The sequence below is a fragment of the Choristoneura fumiferana genome, chromosome 11, assembly GCF_025370935.1.
Source record: "Choristoneura fumiferana chromosome 11, NRCan_CFum_1, whole genome shotgun sequence".
NCBI lineage: Eukaryota > Metazoa > Arthropoda > Insecta > Lepidoptera > Tortricidae > Choristoneura > Choristoneura fumiferana.
Window position 1 is genome coordinate 9,820,460 of NC_133482.1, and position 11,514 is coordinate 9,831,973.

The 11,514-nt window shown below is 36.0% G+C and overlaps 2 protein-coding genes across 3 annotated transcripts; one reads left to right on the forward strand and one right to left on the reverse strand.

The window, feature by feature from the left end:
* Positions 1-263: 263 nt before the first annotated feature.
* Positions 264-1,456, reverse strand: LOC141432993 (single-strand selective monofunctional uracil DNA glycosylase-like). Its single transcript, XM_074094833.1, has 3 exons — positions 1,347-1,456; positions 1,138-1,257; positions 264-290 (listed from the first exon to the last, which is right to left on the reverse strand). The coding sequence occupies exons 1-3, from the start codon at positions 1,392-1,394 to the stop codon at positions 264-266; spliced, it is 195 nt and encodes a 64-aa protein (XP_073950934.1). The 5' UTR covers positions 1,395-1,456.
* A 2,170-nt stretch (positions 1,457-3,626) lies between these two features.
* LOC141432739 (HSPB1-associated protein 1-like) lies at positions 3,627-11,195 on the forward strand. Of its 2 annotated transcripts, none has more exons than XM_074094483.1 (6): positions 3,627-4,408; positions 4,504-4,640; positions 5,179-5,282; positions 7,430-7,554; positions 8,020-8,130; positions 10,320-11,195. In XM_074094483.1, exons 1-6 carry the CDS (start codon positions 4,082-4,084, stop codon positions 10,713-10,715), a joined length of 1,200 nt encoding a protein of 399 aa, XP_073950584.1. In that variant the 5' UTR covers positions 3,627-4,081; the 3' UTR covers positions 10,716-11,195. The 2 variants fall into 2 exon arrangements, with proteins under 2 accessions (XP_073950584.1, XP_073950583.1); XM_074094482.1 differs by having other exon boundaries at positions 3,628-4,408; positions 5,179-5,303.
* Positions 11,196-11,514: the final 319 nt, after the last annotated feature.

An 11,514-nucleotide genomic window follows, 5' to 3' on the forward strand; every position in this document is an offset into this window, starting at 1 on the left:
TATTTTTACTTCATCAAAGCTCAAGACTTTTATGAAAGTTTCATTCACACAAATACTAAATAATCCCTGCATTTCTGAACCTAACATATGATTAATATTTGAACAGTTTATAAATTTAACTAAAGACAGACAATTTTTTATTTACCTACTTTAAAATCACCAGGGGTTAGGTTGCAGCCACTATTTTCATCCACTGCTGGGGCAGATAATTGTAAACAAAACTTGTTTTGAAAAAGTTATCTGGTGTCCCGCAAATTGTTTAATCACTCCCCAAATCTTTTTCCACTCACCTGTAATTAAGGTTCATAACATTTCACTTTGTTTTTTATAAGATCTTTTAGTATTGTTGCTAGTAACCAGTGCCGGCTTTAGCACTTCCAGCACCCTGGGCGAGATTTCCACTGTGCCCCCAACTTTTTGTAATATGGTCTTTGACAACTCCTGTATTAGCCATATCTTAATATTATGATGAAAATATGATGTACAGACAGTATTTAGCGAATAGAAAACTTAAATCGGTTGAAATTGAATTTATAGTGATTTTTTGAAAAATCTTTATACCAGTCTCTTTCTCAAACGCTTTTCTCTATGCAGCAAGTATGGCGCTACTGGCGTGTGACGTCACATGCCAGTATGTCTTTCTCTGTCTAATCTTGAATTTCAAACCTTTATAACTTTGTTATTTGTAGCTTAATAATTGTTTCTCTATTCAATAACAGGCATTGTGTACTTTTAATTTATAAAACAATATACAAAATAGTCAAATACCTTATTTCCTAGTAAGTAAGTACAGGCTTTGCTCAATGTCGCCCCACCGCACCCTACCCTCATGCCATTATTACTAGCAACTTTGTTGAACTTAACTTTCCCACGGTAAAAGGTAACATAACATTAACAGGGATTGTGTTGCTTTCTATTAGTAAAAGCATTTTAAAGTCAATTTAGTAGTTCTAGAGATTACCTTCGACATTCAAACAAACAAGCTAGAACTTTTTTATTCACTGTTTACCACGGGTGCAGTATGTAGATTAATTGACTGATGTTATAATAGTGATTATTAACATTAATCTTAATAAATTTATGTTAAAATTTGTCTGGTTGAACATTAAAATTAAAGATAAAAATTCAATCACACACCTCTGTTCTTGTGCACTGAAATCCTTGAACTGGGCGGTCTTTAATTTCATTAAGGGGTTTATTAACAGGCCCGTCAATGCCCAGCCAGTCCCTTACAGACTTTATTTCACCAAAGGGTACCTGAAGGAAATAATAACTGAAAAGACTGAATTCTTAAGAGATAATTAAATACAAATTCTGCAATGATCCTGTTAGGTATATTAACTTACTCCTGTCTGTGACATACCCCAAGGGCCAGGGTTCATTCCAAAGTACATAATATCTTTTTTGGTGTTACAATATTTTCTGATGTATATTTCAAAAGTTTGACGAGCATATAAAGTAGGATTGTAAATGCATTCTATAGCCCTAGGAAGTTTTATATTTCCAACGAGTTGTTTAATTCATCTACAAGATGCAAGAAGTCATCACTTATCTCATTGGATGCCCTTTGATTTTCATTTTCACGGGAGAAATAAGACGAAACCACTTCACTTTCCATAGTAATTAAAGAAAGGTATGATTTAAAAAAATAATGAATTTAATTAAACGTTAAGCATCATACATTCGTTACCATACAAGTTGATGGTCTGTTATGACTGTTATACCGAAACAAAACCAACAAATAAATATCAAACACAATTTTTTGTAAAACAAGATTGCTGTCGGCTGCAGGGCTACTACGAAACTCGAAGTTCGTATCGTACCGTCCCTCTCGCTCTCGTATTATACAGCATAAGTGTCAGAGGGACCGCACGACACGAACTTCGAGTTTCAAGTTTCATAGTAGCCCTGCTGCTGTCAAAAAGCCCAAATCTATCGTAAACCTTTACGGCCGGCGTACAATACAAAACCGACATGATTTGGTTTGACACCTGCAGGGGCTAACTCGAAACTCGAAGTTCGTGTCGTGCGGTCCCTCTTGCTCTCGTATTAAACAGTATAAGTGTCAGAGGGACCGCACGACACGAACTTCGAGTTTCGTAGTAGCCCTGCAGTTTGTATGGGCGTGTACACGAAATATCGGGACGGTGATTTATTTGCTGTTTTTACTTAAAAAAAATTAGGGTAAAAAAAATGTGCCTTAAAAATATCTGAGGTGGCAACACTGTGTCAGTTTGCCATCTGTCATTTGAATCATGTTAGAAAATAAAAAACCGGGCAAGTGCGAGTCGGACTCACGCACCGAGGATTCCGTACACATTTATAGGTGTGTTAGTAAACGGGAATCGTGTCTTGAAGATTTTTCTAGCTTTTTTCGAGTGATTTAATACATTCATAGTATGCAGAAGAGCCCTATACTCTTAATAATTCGGTCATTTAAGGAATGAGAAGGGCTCAATCTCGGAATGAGAGATAATAAGCTGGAATTTTGGTGTCCTAAATGTTGTGTCAAAAGTAACATTTAATCTCGTGTCCACGTCGTAAGTTATTCAAGGTCAAATGTCAAAAAAGACAGTTTTTCGCGATGATATTAACTTATTAACATTTAGTACAAAATTGTAGAGCATAAAATTTGGAACAAAAATTGTTTAAAAATTTTTGTACGTCCAACCGTTATTATTGAGATAGAGGGCAGAGAGCCCGCAGTGCTTAGCCATACTGACTGATGCAAGGTCAACCGTGAATCTCAGTGAATAAAACCTTGTATACAGTGTTAATTACTACACATTCATACCAAATTTCAAGATTCTGAGTTCACGAGAAGTGCTATGTAGGTTTTGATTCCATTGCGAGTTTCTAAAATTTGCGGAAATTTGCAGCATAAACGGCTGCATTTATTGATTGCATTGGCTTAGAAGTTCGATTTTTTCACAGCTCCAAGGGACAGTAGACCTCAGTATTTTATATAAATGGTATACCTTTACTTGCCCGAATTTAATTTGCTATAATATTCAACCGTCATAATATTGTTTCTTATAAATTCATTTTCACTACTCATTGTCTGCCATATTAATCAAATGACAGAATCTTTGTTTTCCATAATATTAATTTCAATAATTTCATTTTTCATAATCAATGTAAGCCATAAGTATCACATGCCATAATATCATTTGCCATCCATATAAATGGTGAGTATCGACACTATATGTATACTAATAAATCCCATACGTCAAACAAGCCTTTGAATTAGGTAAATTTTAATCACAAAGATTACGTTTGGTAAGAATTGCGACATTGGATTTGTGCGAGCGAGCAAGACGGTTCGGAGCTGAAGCGACTCGGATAGGTTAGGTTCCGAAGGCTAAGGCGGGAGCGAAGCGGAGCGTAGCTCCCGCCTTAGCCTTCGATGTTAGGTATTTTTTTATAGTAGCCCGAATAATAAAGATAATAGATAGATTAGTAATAGAAAAAAGCAATTTTAATCAATCATAATCAAAATAAACACTATATAGTATGGCGTTTGAATATTCTATTAAATAATATTATTGCACTTAATAATTTGGAAAACAATACGTATTGCATTCGCATCACTATGGCATCTAATTTCGGGGAAATAAGAATATATCAAATAAATTTTCTAGTAAACGAAACAATTGGGCAAATAAAGTTTCGGGCATGTGAAGTTCGGGATAATGAAATTATGGCATATAACTTTCGAGCCAACAATAGATAACCGATATAATTGTCAGCTTGATACATTTTACGTTGCGTTCCCGATAAAAACGGTCTTGACAGACAGACAGACAGACGGACAAAAAGTGATCCTATAAGGGTTCCGTTTTTTCGTTTTTAGGTACGGAACCCTAAAAACAGAGGGCCTACTCCGAAATTCGAAATTCGTATCGTACCGTCCCTCTTACTCTCGTATGAAACAGTGTAAGCGTCAGAGAGACGGTAGGACACGAACTTCGATTTTCGAATTTCGGTGTAGCCCCGCCCCCGCATAATATAGTAGTAGTATCGTATCCAGTGATCGTATCAGTCAGACAGACAGAACTCACAACATACTTTGAATTTGAAAATGACTGAAACACTGAACAGCGATGTTGTTCGCAACATAACTCAGAGAGTGTCGGTTCCGCTTATATTTCGCAAATTTGTGAATGATTGGTCATTATGTCAATGGGACGTAGAAAAATGGTGTGCGGCTTTTGGTGATAAGGAAATACCGTTCCGATGTTTGACGAAACATCTTGTATCTGACGAGCCCTGCTGGGAAAGAAAGTGCAAGAGGATTACGATGACCTTTAAAGACTTCGTCGCTCAATCGGAGTCTAGTCAGGAATGGATGTATTTCGACTATAAACATTTACCTGAGTGGTTTGATGAGCATGCTACCTTTTATAAGGTAAAATCCTTAGTACCTAAACCATGGTTAATAATTGTAGATTAGTTGGTCAACAAAGAGTACAATGTAATTCATGCGTTGTGCATATTTTGTAGGAAATATCTTGGGAAAAGTTTGGGTACCCTGATAAGGGAGCAACAGAGTCTACATTATGGATTGGCAACAGTGGGGCACACACTCCAGCTCATCAAGACACTTATGGCTACAATATTGTAGCCCAACTGTATGGAAAGTAAGTATAGGTGTGCCACAACTAGTATTGTGTGCCCAAGAGGTTAGATGATTTATTACATTGTTAGATCTCTCACTCTCTTACTATGTTTCCATCTTTATATAAGACCACACTTAAACAAAGTAAAAAAGTATGACCCATTTGCCAGAGGGCAGATTTTTTAAGGTATATCAGAAAAAATACCATTCCCAAAAGGTAACATTGCAAACATTGCAAAAAAAGTGTTAAGTAAGTACTACATGTTAGTAAATTTTAGTTAAGTAATCACTATTATTTCAAAGTAAATTTTCAGTGTGATATTAACATTCCCAAGGGCATTTGCATTTAACCTTTTTGACGCCAACAACTCATATACGCATGACAGGTTACACGCCAAACACCTATATATATGGCCATTACTTCAATGCAACAAGGTTTTCATGCAATTGTGTTAAGGTTCAATTTTAGATATTGCAATATAGATGCTTGGCGTATGGGTGATGTCTTTTGTATTTGACGTGGCGGTGAAAAAATTAAAGTACTCTATTTTTTTTTTCAGAAAACATTGGATTCTTTTTCCACCGGAGACTGGAGGCTTGAAGCCGACTAGAGTACCTTATGAGGAGTCCAGTATTTACAGTGAACTTAATTTCTACTGCCCAAGTAATATGGAAGTTTTTAGTGGTAAATCCTTTAACTACCTAAGTAAGGTTGGATCCACCTTTATAGCCAGGGTTGAAGGGTCCCATGGTCAAATTCTAGTTTTTTTTTTGCACATAAGGCATTGAAGCCTATTAGGTAATTATAAAATAACATTAATCCAATAACAAGTTAAATTCTCTCTTATTGTAGAAAGTTTTTTTTTTCTTATAAAATAGTTCAGAATTATATTACTGTTGTCGTAGACCAAGCCCTGGGGTCCAAAGGGGGGTTATGACCCTCATAACCCCCCTCCCCCACCATGGATCTGCCCTTGATTATGCACATTTGGGTTTTTAGAGAATTGATGGTAGCTAACCAGTATTCGGCGATTTCAATTACATATTATTCTAATGAGAAATAACATTAATTTCTAAATGAGACAAAACACACACTTAGAAGTAAACTGACACAATCTGAAATATTCTCATTTTAAAACTAAACTAGATTTTGCTTAGCGCAAAGTTTATTTTTGAAATTTCAATATTTCAATTTGTGTCAGTTTCATTCTAAGCTTGCGAAAAGTTCGTCTAACCATTAATTATTAAATTGTTATAGTAAACAACACTAGGTTATTAACAACAGCTTAAAAAGACATGTTTATAATCTCCCACAATAAATGGGAAATTTTCTGGAATAAAATGAAAATGTATCCTATAAATGGCATTGTACTATAAGGCTGGCTGCCATTGCCATTAGAGTATTATCTTCTCATAAAGTATGGAACAATAAATTTAATCTTTCTCAATTAGACACCCTATTATGCATGGTTATGGTTTGAGTCTCTAATCAGTCTTGGTTGGTAGCTACCTACAATATTGCTAAGCATTCTATGTATGTGCTTGTCACAATGCTGCAAATTGAAGATTATGTTCTGTGGCTATTATATCAATCAATTCAATCAAGTTGCGTAAACAGACAGGTCTAGGTAGAGGCACAGAATAAGTAATAGTACAAGTAGACTAGAGGCCTTTTACTTTTCTTTCTACCTATCTTGACTACTTTGAAAAAATCTCTTATCTAAAATCAATATATCATCAAAATTGAACCTTGACGTAATGTTCATAAAATTATCTATTTTGAGGTACGAGTTTTTTTTAAGTAGTGACGCTATGTTACTCGTATTTATGTTAGCATCAAAAAACCGGCCAAGAGCGTGTCGGACACGCCCGAAATAGGGTTCCGTAGCCATTACGAAAAAATTAAGTAATATTTTTCTAAGGATTTCGTATTTTATACGGAATCTTCCAAGTTTAGGTATATTTTATACCTTAGGCTGCTATTTACTCTAAACTACTAATAATTCTCAAGCAAACTTAGCCGTTATAGTTTTCCTTGAATGTTTGATATACTTACTACCATCCTGAATTTTTTCAAATTTTTCCACCCACCGGTTTAGATTTTAGAGGGGGAGGGGGACGCTCGATTTTAATGAAAATTTGCACTTTAAAGTTGAATATTTCGCAAACATATCACTGAATTGAAAAATCGTCTTAGTAAACACCTAATGGTTTTAAAAGACCTATTCAACGATACGCCACACTATAGGGTTGGATGAGAAAAAAAATACCCCCACTTTACGTCTATGGGAGGAACCAAAAAAAAAATATTTTTATTTTTTATTGTTCCATTTTTTCGGCATAATTTACATAGGTAAATATATGTATATCCGTGGAAAATTACAGCTTTCTAACGTTGATAGTCCCTCAGCAAAGCCGCGGACGGACGGACAGACAGACAGACAGACATGGCGAAACTATAAGGGTTCCGTTTTTGCCATTTTGGCTCCGGAACCCTAAAAAAGGATGCTAATCACTCTCCATACACTTTTATATCGTTTCTTCGTAGTACTGTTTCGTGGTATGGGGTGGGGTGAGTGATGAGGGGTGTCACTTTGAGACAATAAACCTGTCTCGCTCGACATGTTCAGAATGAATATTATTTATTTCATACATTGATATAATTGTTATTTACAATCACTGTGATGGGCCTCAAGGTCAGGTCTACCTGCGCTAAAATATAGTACTTATAGTAGTTGTTTAATGCCAGATGTGCCCTGGCCTGTGCCTTTTCCATACATAAAAATAAAACTAATGTTGGGAATATTGCAGGCTTGACGGGGGCGCGGCAGGTGGAACTGCGCGCCGGAGACGCTCTGCTGGTTCCGCGCGGCTGGTGGCATCACGTGCTAAATGTCGACCCCTTGAATATATCTCTAAATGTTTGGATGCCACATGTAAGTGAGAACCAAGCCACATTTCTATGTGCAGTCATATCTCACGTTTTAGAACAAAAAAATAGCATAGATGGATTTCTGCTAACGTCCAAGTGCGGCCGTTAAAATTACGCCTCATTAAACATTGCTGTACATGTAAATTTCACTACATGTTTGAGCAGAAATCCATATATAAAAATTACATGTCATCTAGATCAATTTCTATTGAGGGTTGAACTCTACAGAATCTCGCGGTCTCCATGGTATTTATAAATATATAATGCTGAATTAGAGACCCCGTACACTAGTGTCTTTCGAGCGTCGTCGTTGTGCCAGCATCTGCGCGACGCGACGCAAGCGCTGGCCGGCTGCCGAACGCTGGGCTTACGCAGCACTAGCGTTGTGCATTCTACTTGTTCGCAAAAAAACGTTGCGCTGGCTGTCTCTTAGGCTTAAAATACAACACTGCACATTTTTTTTCTGTAGGAGAAAGACAACTCTACCCGGGTATCTGAAGCACTTACGAAAATAATGGTGGCGCAAGTATGCAAGGATCTGCCGCAAGAGACAGCAAAACTTCTTGTCAATCCTAATGAGGTAATGGTTAAACTAACTATCAACTAATTTTGAACACCAATTTATTAATAATTAAGTAAGTAACTTTAAGAAAAGACTGCAGAAACATACTCGTACCTATTCAGTGTGACATGGTCACTTAACTCTTTACGCTATTTTTTGTGAAAAGGTTGCATGTACAATCTAAGAGTTAACCTAAATTACTTCTTACAGCTTTTTTTTTTAATTTTACCCAAAAACAGTAATGACAAAAAATAGTACTTGTAAATATTTCATATCCATCTGTCTGCCAGTCTTCGGATTAGCTCAAAAATTAAGGGAGCTGCATCACACACAGTAATGTAGGCTATGCCAGATAATGAGTGAAATGATAGTCGACCAAGACGTTAAATATTGACCGCGTAGTCAAGTGCAAAAATATGTATCGATTTGAACTACTCAAAATTATGTTACCACGTCTTATTCCGCCGGAATAATTTATTAATTTATTATTAATTTATATTTTTGAAGGGTTAGATAAGTCCATATTTTTGCACTTGACTTTACATACTATAATCCAATAGGTGAGCGTTTTTTTTAAAGTGTACCTTTCCTCCATTTGAATTTTTGGAAAAATATTGTCACGACCATACTAAATGTATGAAAAAACGTCGCAAACTCATTTTTTTGGGTAATTTTTTAAACTATCGGAATCGATTGTGCTGTTGATTCTAAGTAGGAAAAACCATATTTTTGCGGTATCGTCTAGGGTCGTCCCATTAGTTTTTTGTCAAGTTCTTAATTCGTCTCATTCTGCTTTCATCATCCATTCTCCATTCGTCACTTTCGCTCTTAGTCATTGTCGTCTTTGGTCATAGTTGTTGTTTGTCTTGTTCTTATTCAGGTTCATTCGATGTTCGTCTCTTCTTCTTTTGACATGTTCGGTGTAGTCTTTTTATTTTGTAGTCTCATTCGTTACTCGTCACATTTTTTTTCGACACGTTCGTTGTTGGTCCTATTAGCAGTAAGTCACTTTCGTTTTAAGGTCCATTCATAATTCGTCTTGTTCGGTTTTCGTCTAATTCCCGCTTCAACTAAAGCACAACTATACAACCTCCACTATTACGTTACTGGCCACTTAACATGAATGTGTCCAATAAAGACTGATATCAATTTTTAAAGAGGCAAATAAGAAAAACACGAACTTAGATAAGACCAAAGACGATAGGACGAATAACGAATGAGACTAAAAAAAGAGATACTAACACCGATCATGACCAAAAAATATGAAGACTAATAGCAGAATGGCCCGGAATCAGAAAAAAGACGAATATGACCAAAGACGACAAAGACTACCACCGAAAGTGACGAATGAAGAATGGATGACGAAATCAGAATGAGACGAGTTAAGAACTTGACTAAAAACGAATGGGACGACCCAAGACGATACCTTTTTTGAAAAATTTCAAAAACAATGAAAGGGTACACTTTTTTTTTAAAACGCCCAGGTAAAGTCATAAACTTGTGACCAAAAATTTGAGCAAATTCTACGTTGTAAACAATAGAGTCGAGAGTTCAGATATTTTTGATAAAATTTTTGCTCACAAGTTTATGAACCAATCGTACTGCGCGAGGCACGAGTTTCCTAATTTTAACTTTAATTTTCAAATTATCAATCAGTTAACTAGCTGTACCAAAGTTATCTTATTCCAGTGTAGCATGATACGTGGTTGTGCATTTAATGGGTTGCATCAACATTGCCAGCATGTCATAGGGATGAGTCATATGTTCCATGAAATTGTTGAAGTGGCTGATATTTTTAGATCAAGGTCAGGCGATTTAAGAGCCTTATTACAGCATAATCATGTGACTAAGGAACATAAGGAAAACATCACACTAACAATTTTATGGTGCGCAGCAGTCGCAGCACACTCTAAATAATGTTATTACTAATACTAGAGTTATTACATCTTATTAAAAAATGGGGCATAATGCCACACTATGAAAACATTGCTATGTTATTTTACTTCTGTATTTGATAGTAACATGAGAAATACGTGACAGTTTTAACAGTTCGAATAATATATTATAGTGCCTTTTGCTCCAGAAATGTTGCTAAAAGTTTTTTTTTTTCCAATAATTGACTAAGAACCTGAACTGACTTATTATTGCATGATATTCTATAAGCGGTTTGCGAGGCTTCTGTATTAAAATATTTTATTCTCTTTCAGGATGACTTGTCAGACACGCCTCTAGCAGTACTATTCTTGCAACTGGAAGCTGTTACCAAGTCTTATTTAGACAGCAGACGCAAGCTGCGACGAGCTAAACGGCAAAGGACCTGCGAGGAAGACACTACTGCGCGCGATGTCGAAGACTTCGACTTCAATACCATCCTCAAAAACCATCCACAGGAGCTAGAAGTACCCCCAATTATAACGAACGAGGAGCTCATTAGTATATTAAAGAAGAATGTCAAAGAGTTTGCCAGCACGGGTGTATCGTTTGATGAGGATGAGATAGATGGTGCCGGAAGCCTCTGTTTGACTAAAGCGGTCATTGACGCGTTCAGTGACAGTCATGTCATTGAGCTTGTGAAGCAGAATCTCTTTGCCCGACTGAGTTGAGCTAAAATCAGTTATTCAAACAGTAATTAGCGCTTGTTACAAGAATTTGAGTCTTGTAAAGTTGGAATACTAAGATTTAAAATTAAAACTAAGACAAGTTGTGATAATTCGAAAACTACGTGTTGACTGAATAAATTAGGTAAATTATTTATTTTGTTGAACGGTATTTGTGCGTCGCTAGCGCTCCTCGTAAGGAGCGATGACTTTCTTGTTAAAATTCGTTAAGCGTACGAAAGACGCATAATTTTCGCCCAAAGGTGCACGAGAATAAAAAAAAAAACAAAGTACTGTCTCAGTAAATAAGTACTGTTTATGTGATATTTAGTTATATGTTGCCCATTCTTAGTATTGCCTTTTTTACCCCTATAGTTAAATGGTGCTATATCTGTTAGTTTACACGTGAGTAAAATGTTTGTAAAAGAAAAGGCAAACCACATTTTGTAATATGTAGTCAAAGATAAAATAAACTTAACAAACAGAGACTTTCTTTTATTTCAGACTAATTTGACATGAAGCTGTTTAGCAGCATTTTAGGCTTTACTGAGGATGGCATACATTGAGAATGCTATTTAATTTGTATGCTAAAGGGAAAATCTAAACTCCATTATTTTTCGCTCGTTCCCTAAATACCAGAATTGCAAAATACAAGACTGCCAATTTACCCGATTTCTGAAATACTAAATACCCAAAATACCAGATTTTCTTGTCACTGTGTTTCTTTTTATACCGGATTGCCAAAACAACGTGTTCTCAATACACTATGTTCCATTTAAAACCGAATTCCCATAATACCAGATTT

Excerpts from the sequence above, each read along its gene's own strand:
- LOC141432739 (XM_074094482.1), top strand. The coding sequence starts at position 4,082 with ATGACTGAAACACTGAACAGCGATGTTGTTCGCAACATAACTCAGAGA. Across the intron at positions 7,555-8,019 it reads TAAATGTTTGGATGCCACAT|GAGAAAGACAACTCTACCCG; the intron begins GTAAGTGAGAAC and ends TTTTTTCTGTAG. Across the intron at positions 8,131-10,319 it reads TTCTTGTCAATCCTAATGAG|GATGACTTGTCAGACACGCC; the intron begins GTAATGGTTAAA and ends ATTCTCTTTCAG.
- LOC141432993 (XM_074094833.1), bottom strand. The coding sequence starts at position 1,394 with ATGTACTTTGGAATGAACCCTGGCCCTTGGGGTATGTCACAGACAGGA. Across the intron at positions 1,258-1,346 it reads GGGGTATGTCACAGACAGGA|GTACCCTTTGGTGAAATAAA; the intron begins GTAAGTTAATAT and ends TATTTCCTTCAG. Across the intron at positions 291-1,137 it reads TTCAGTGCACAAGAACAGAG|GTGAGTGGAAAAAGATTTGG; the intron begins GTGTGTGATTGA and ends CCTTAATTACAG.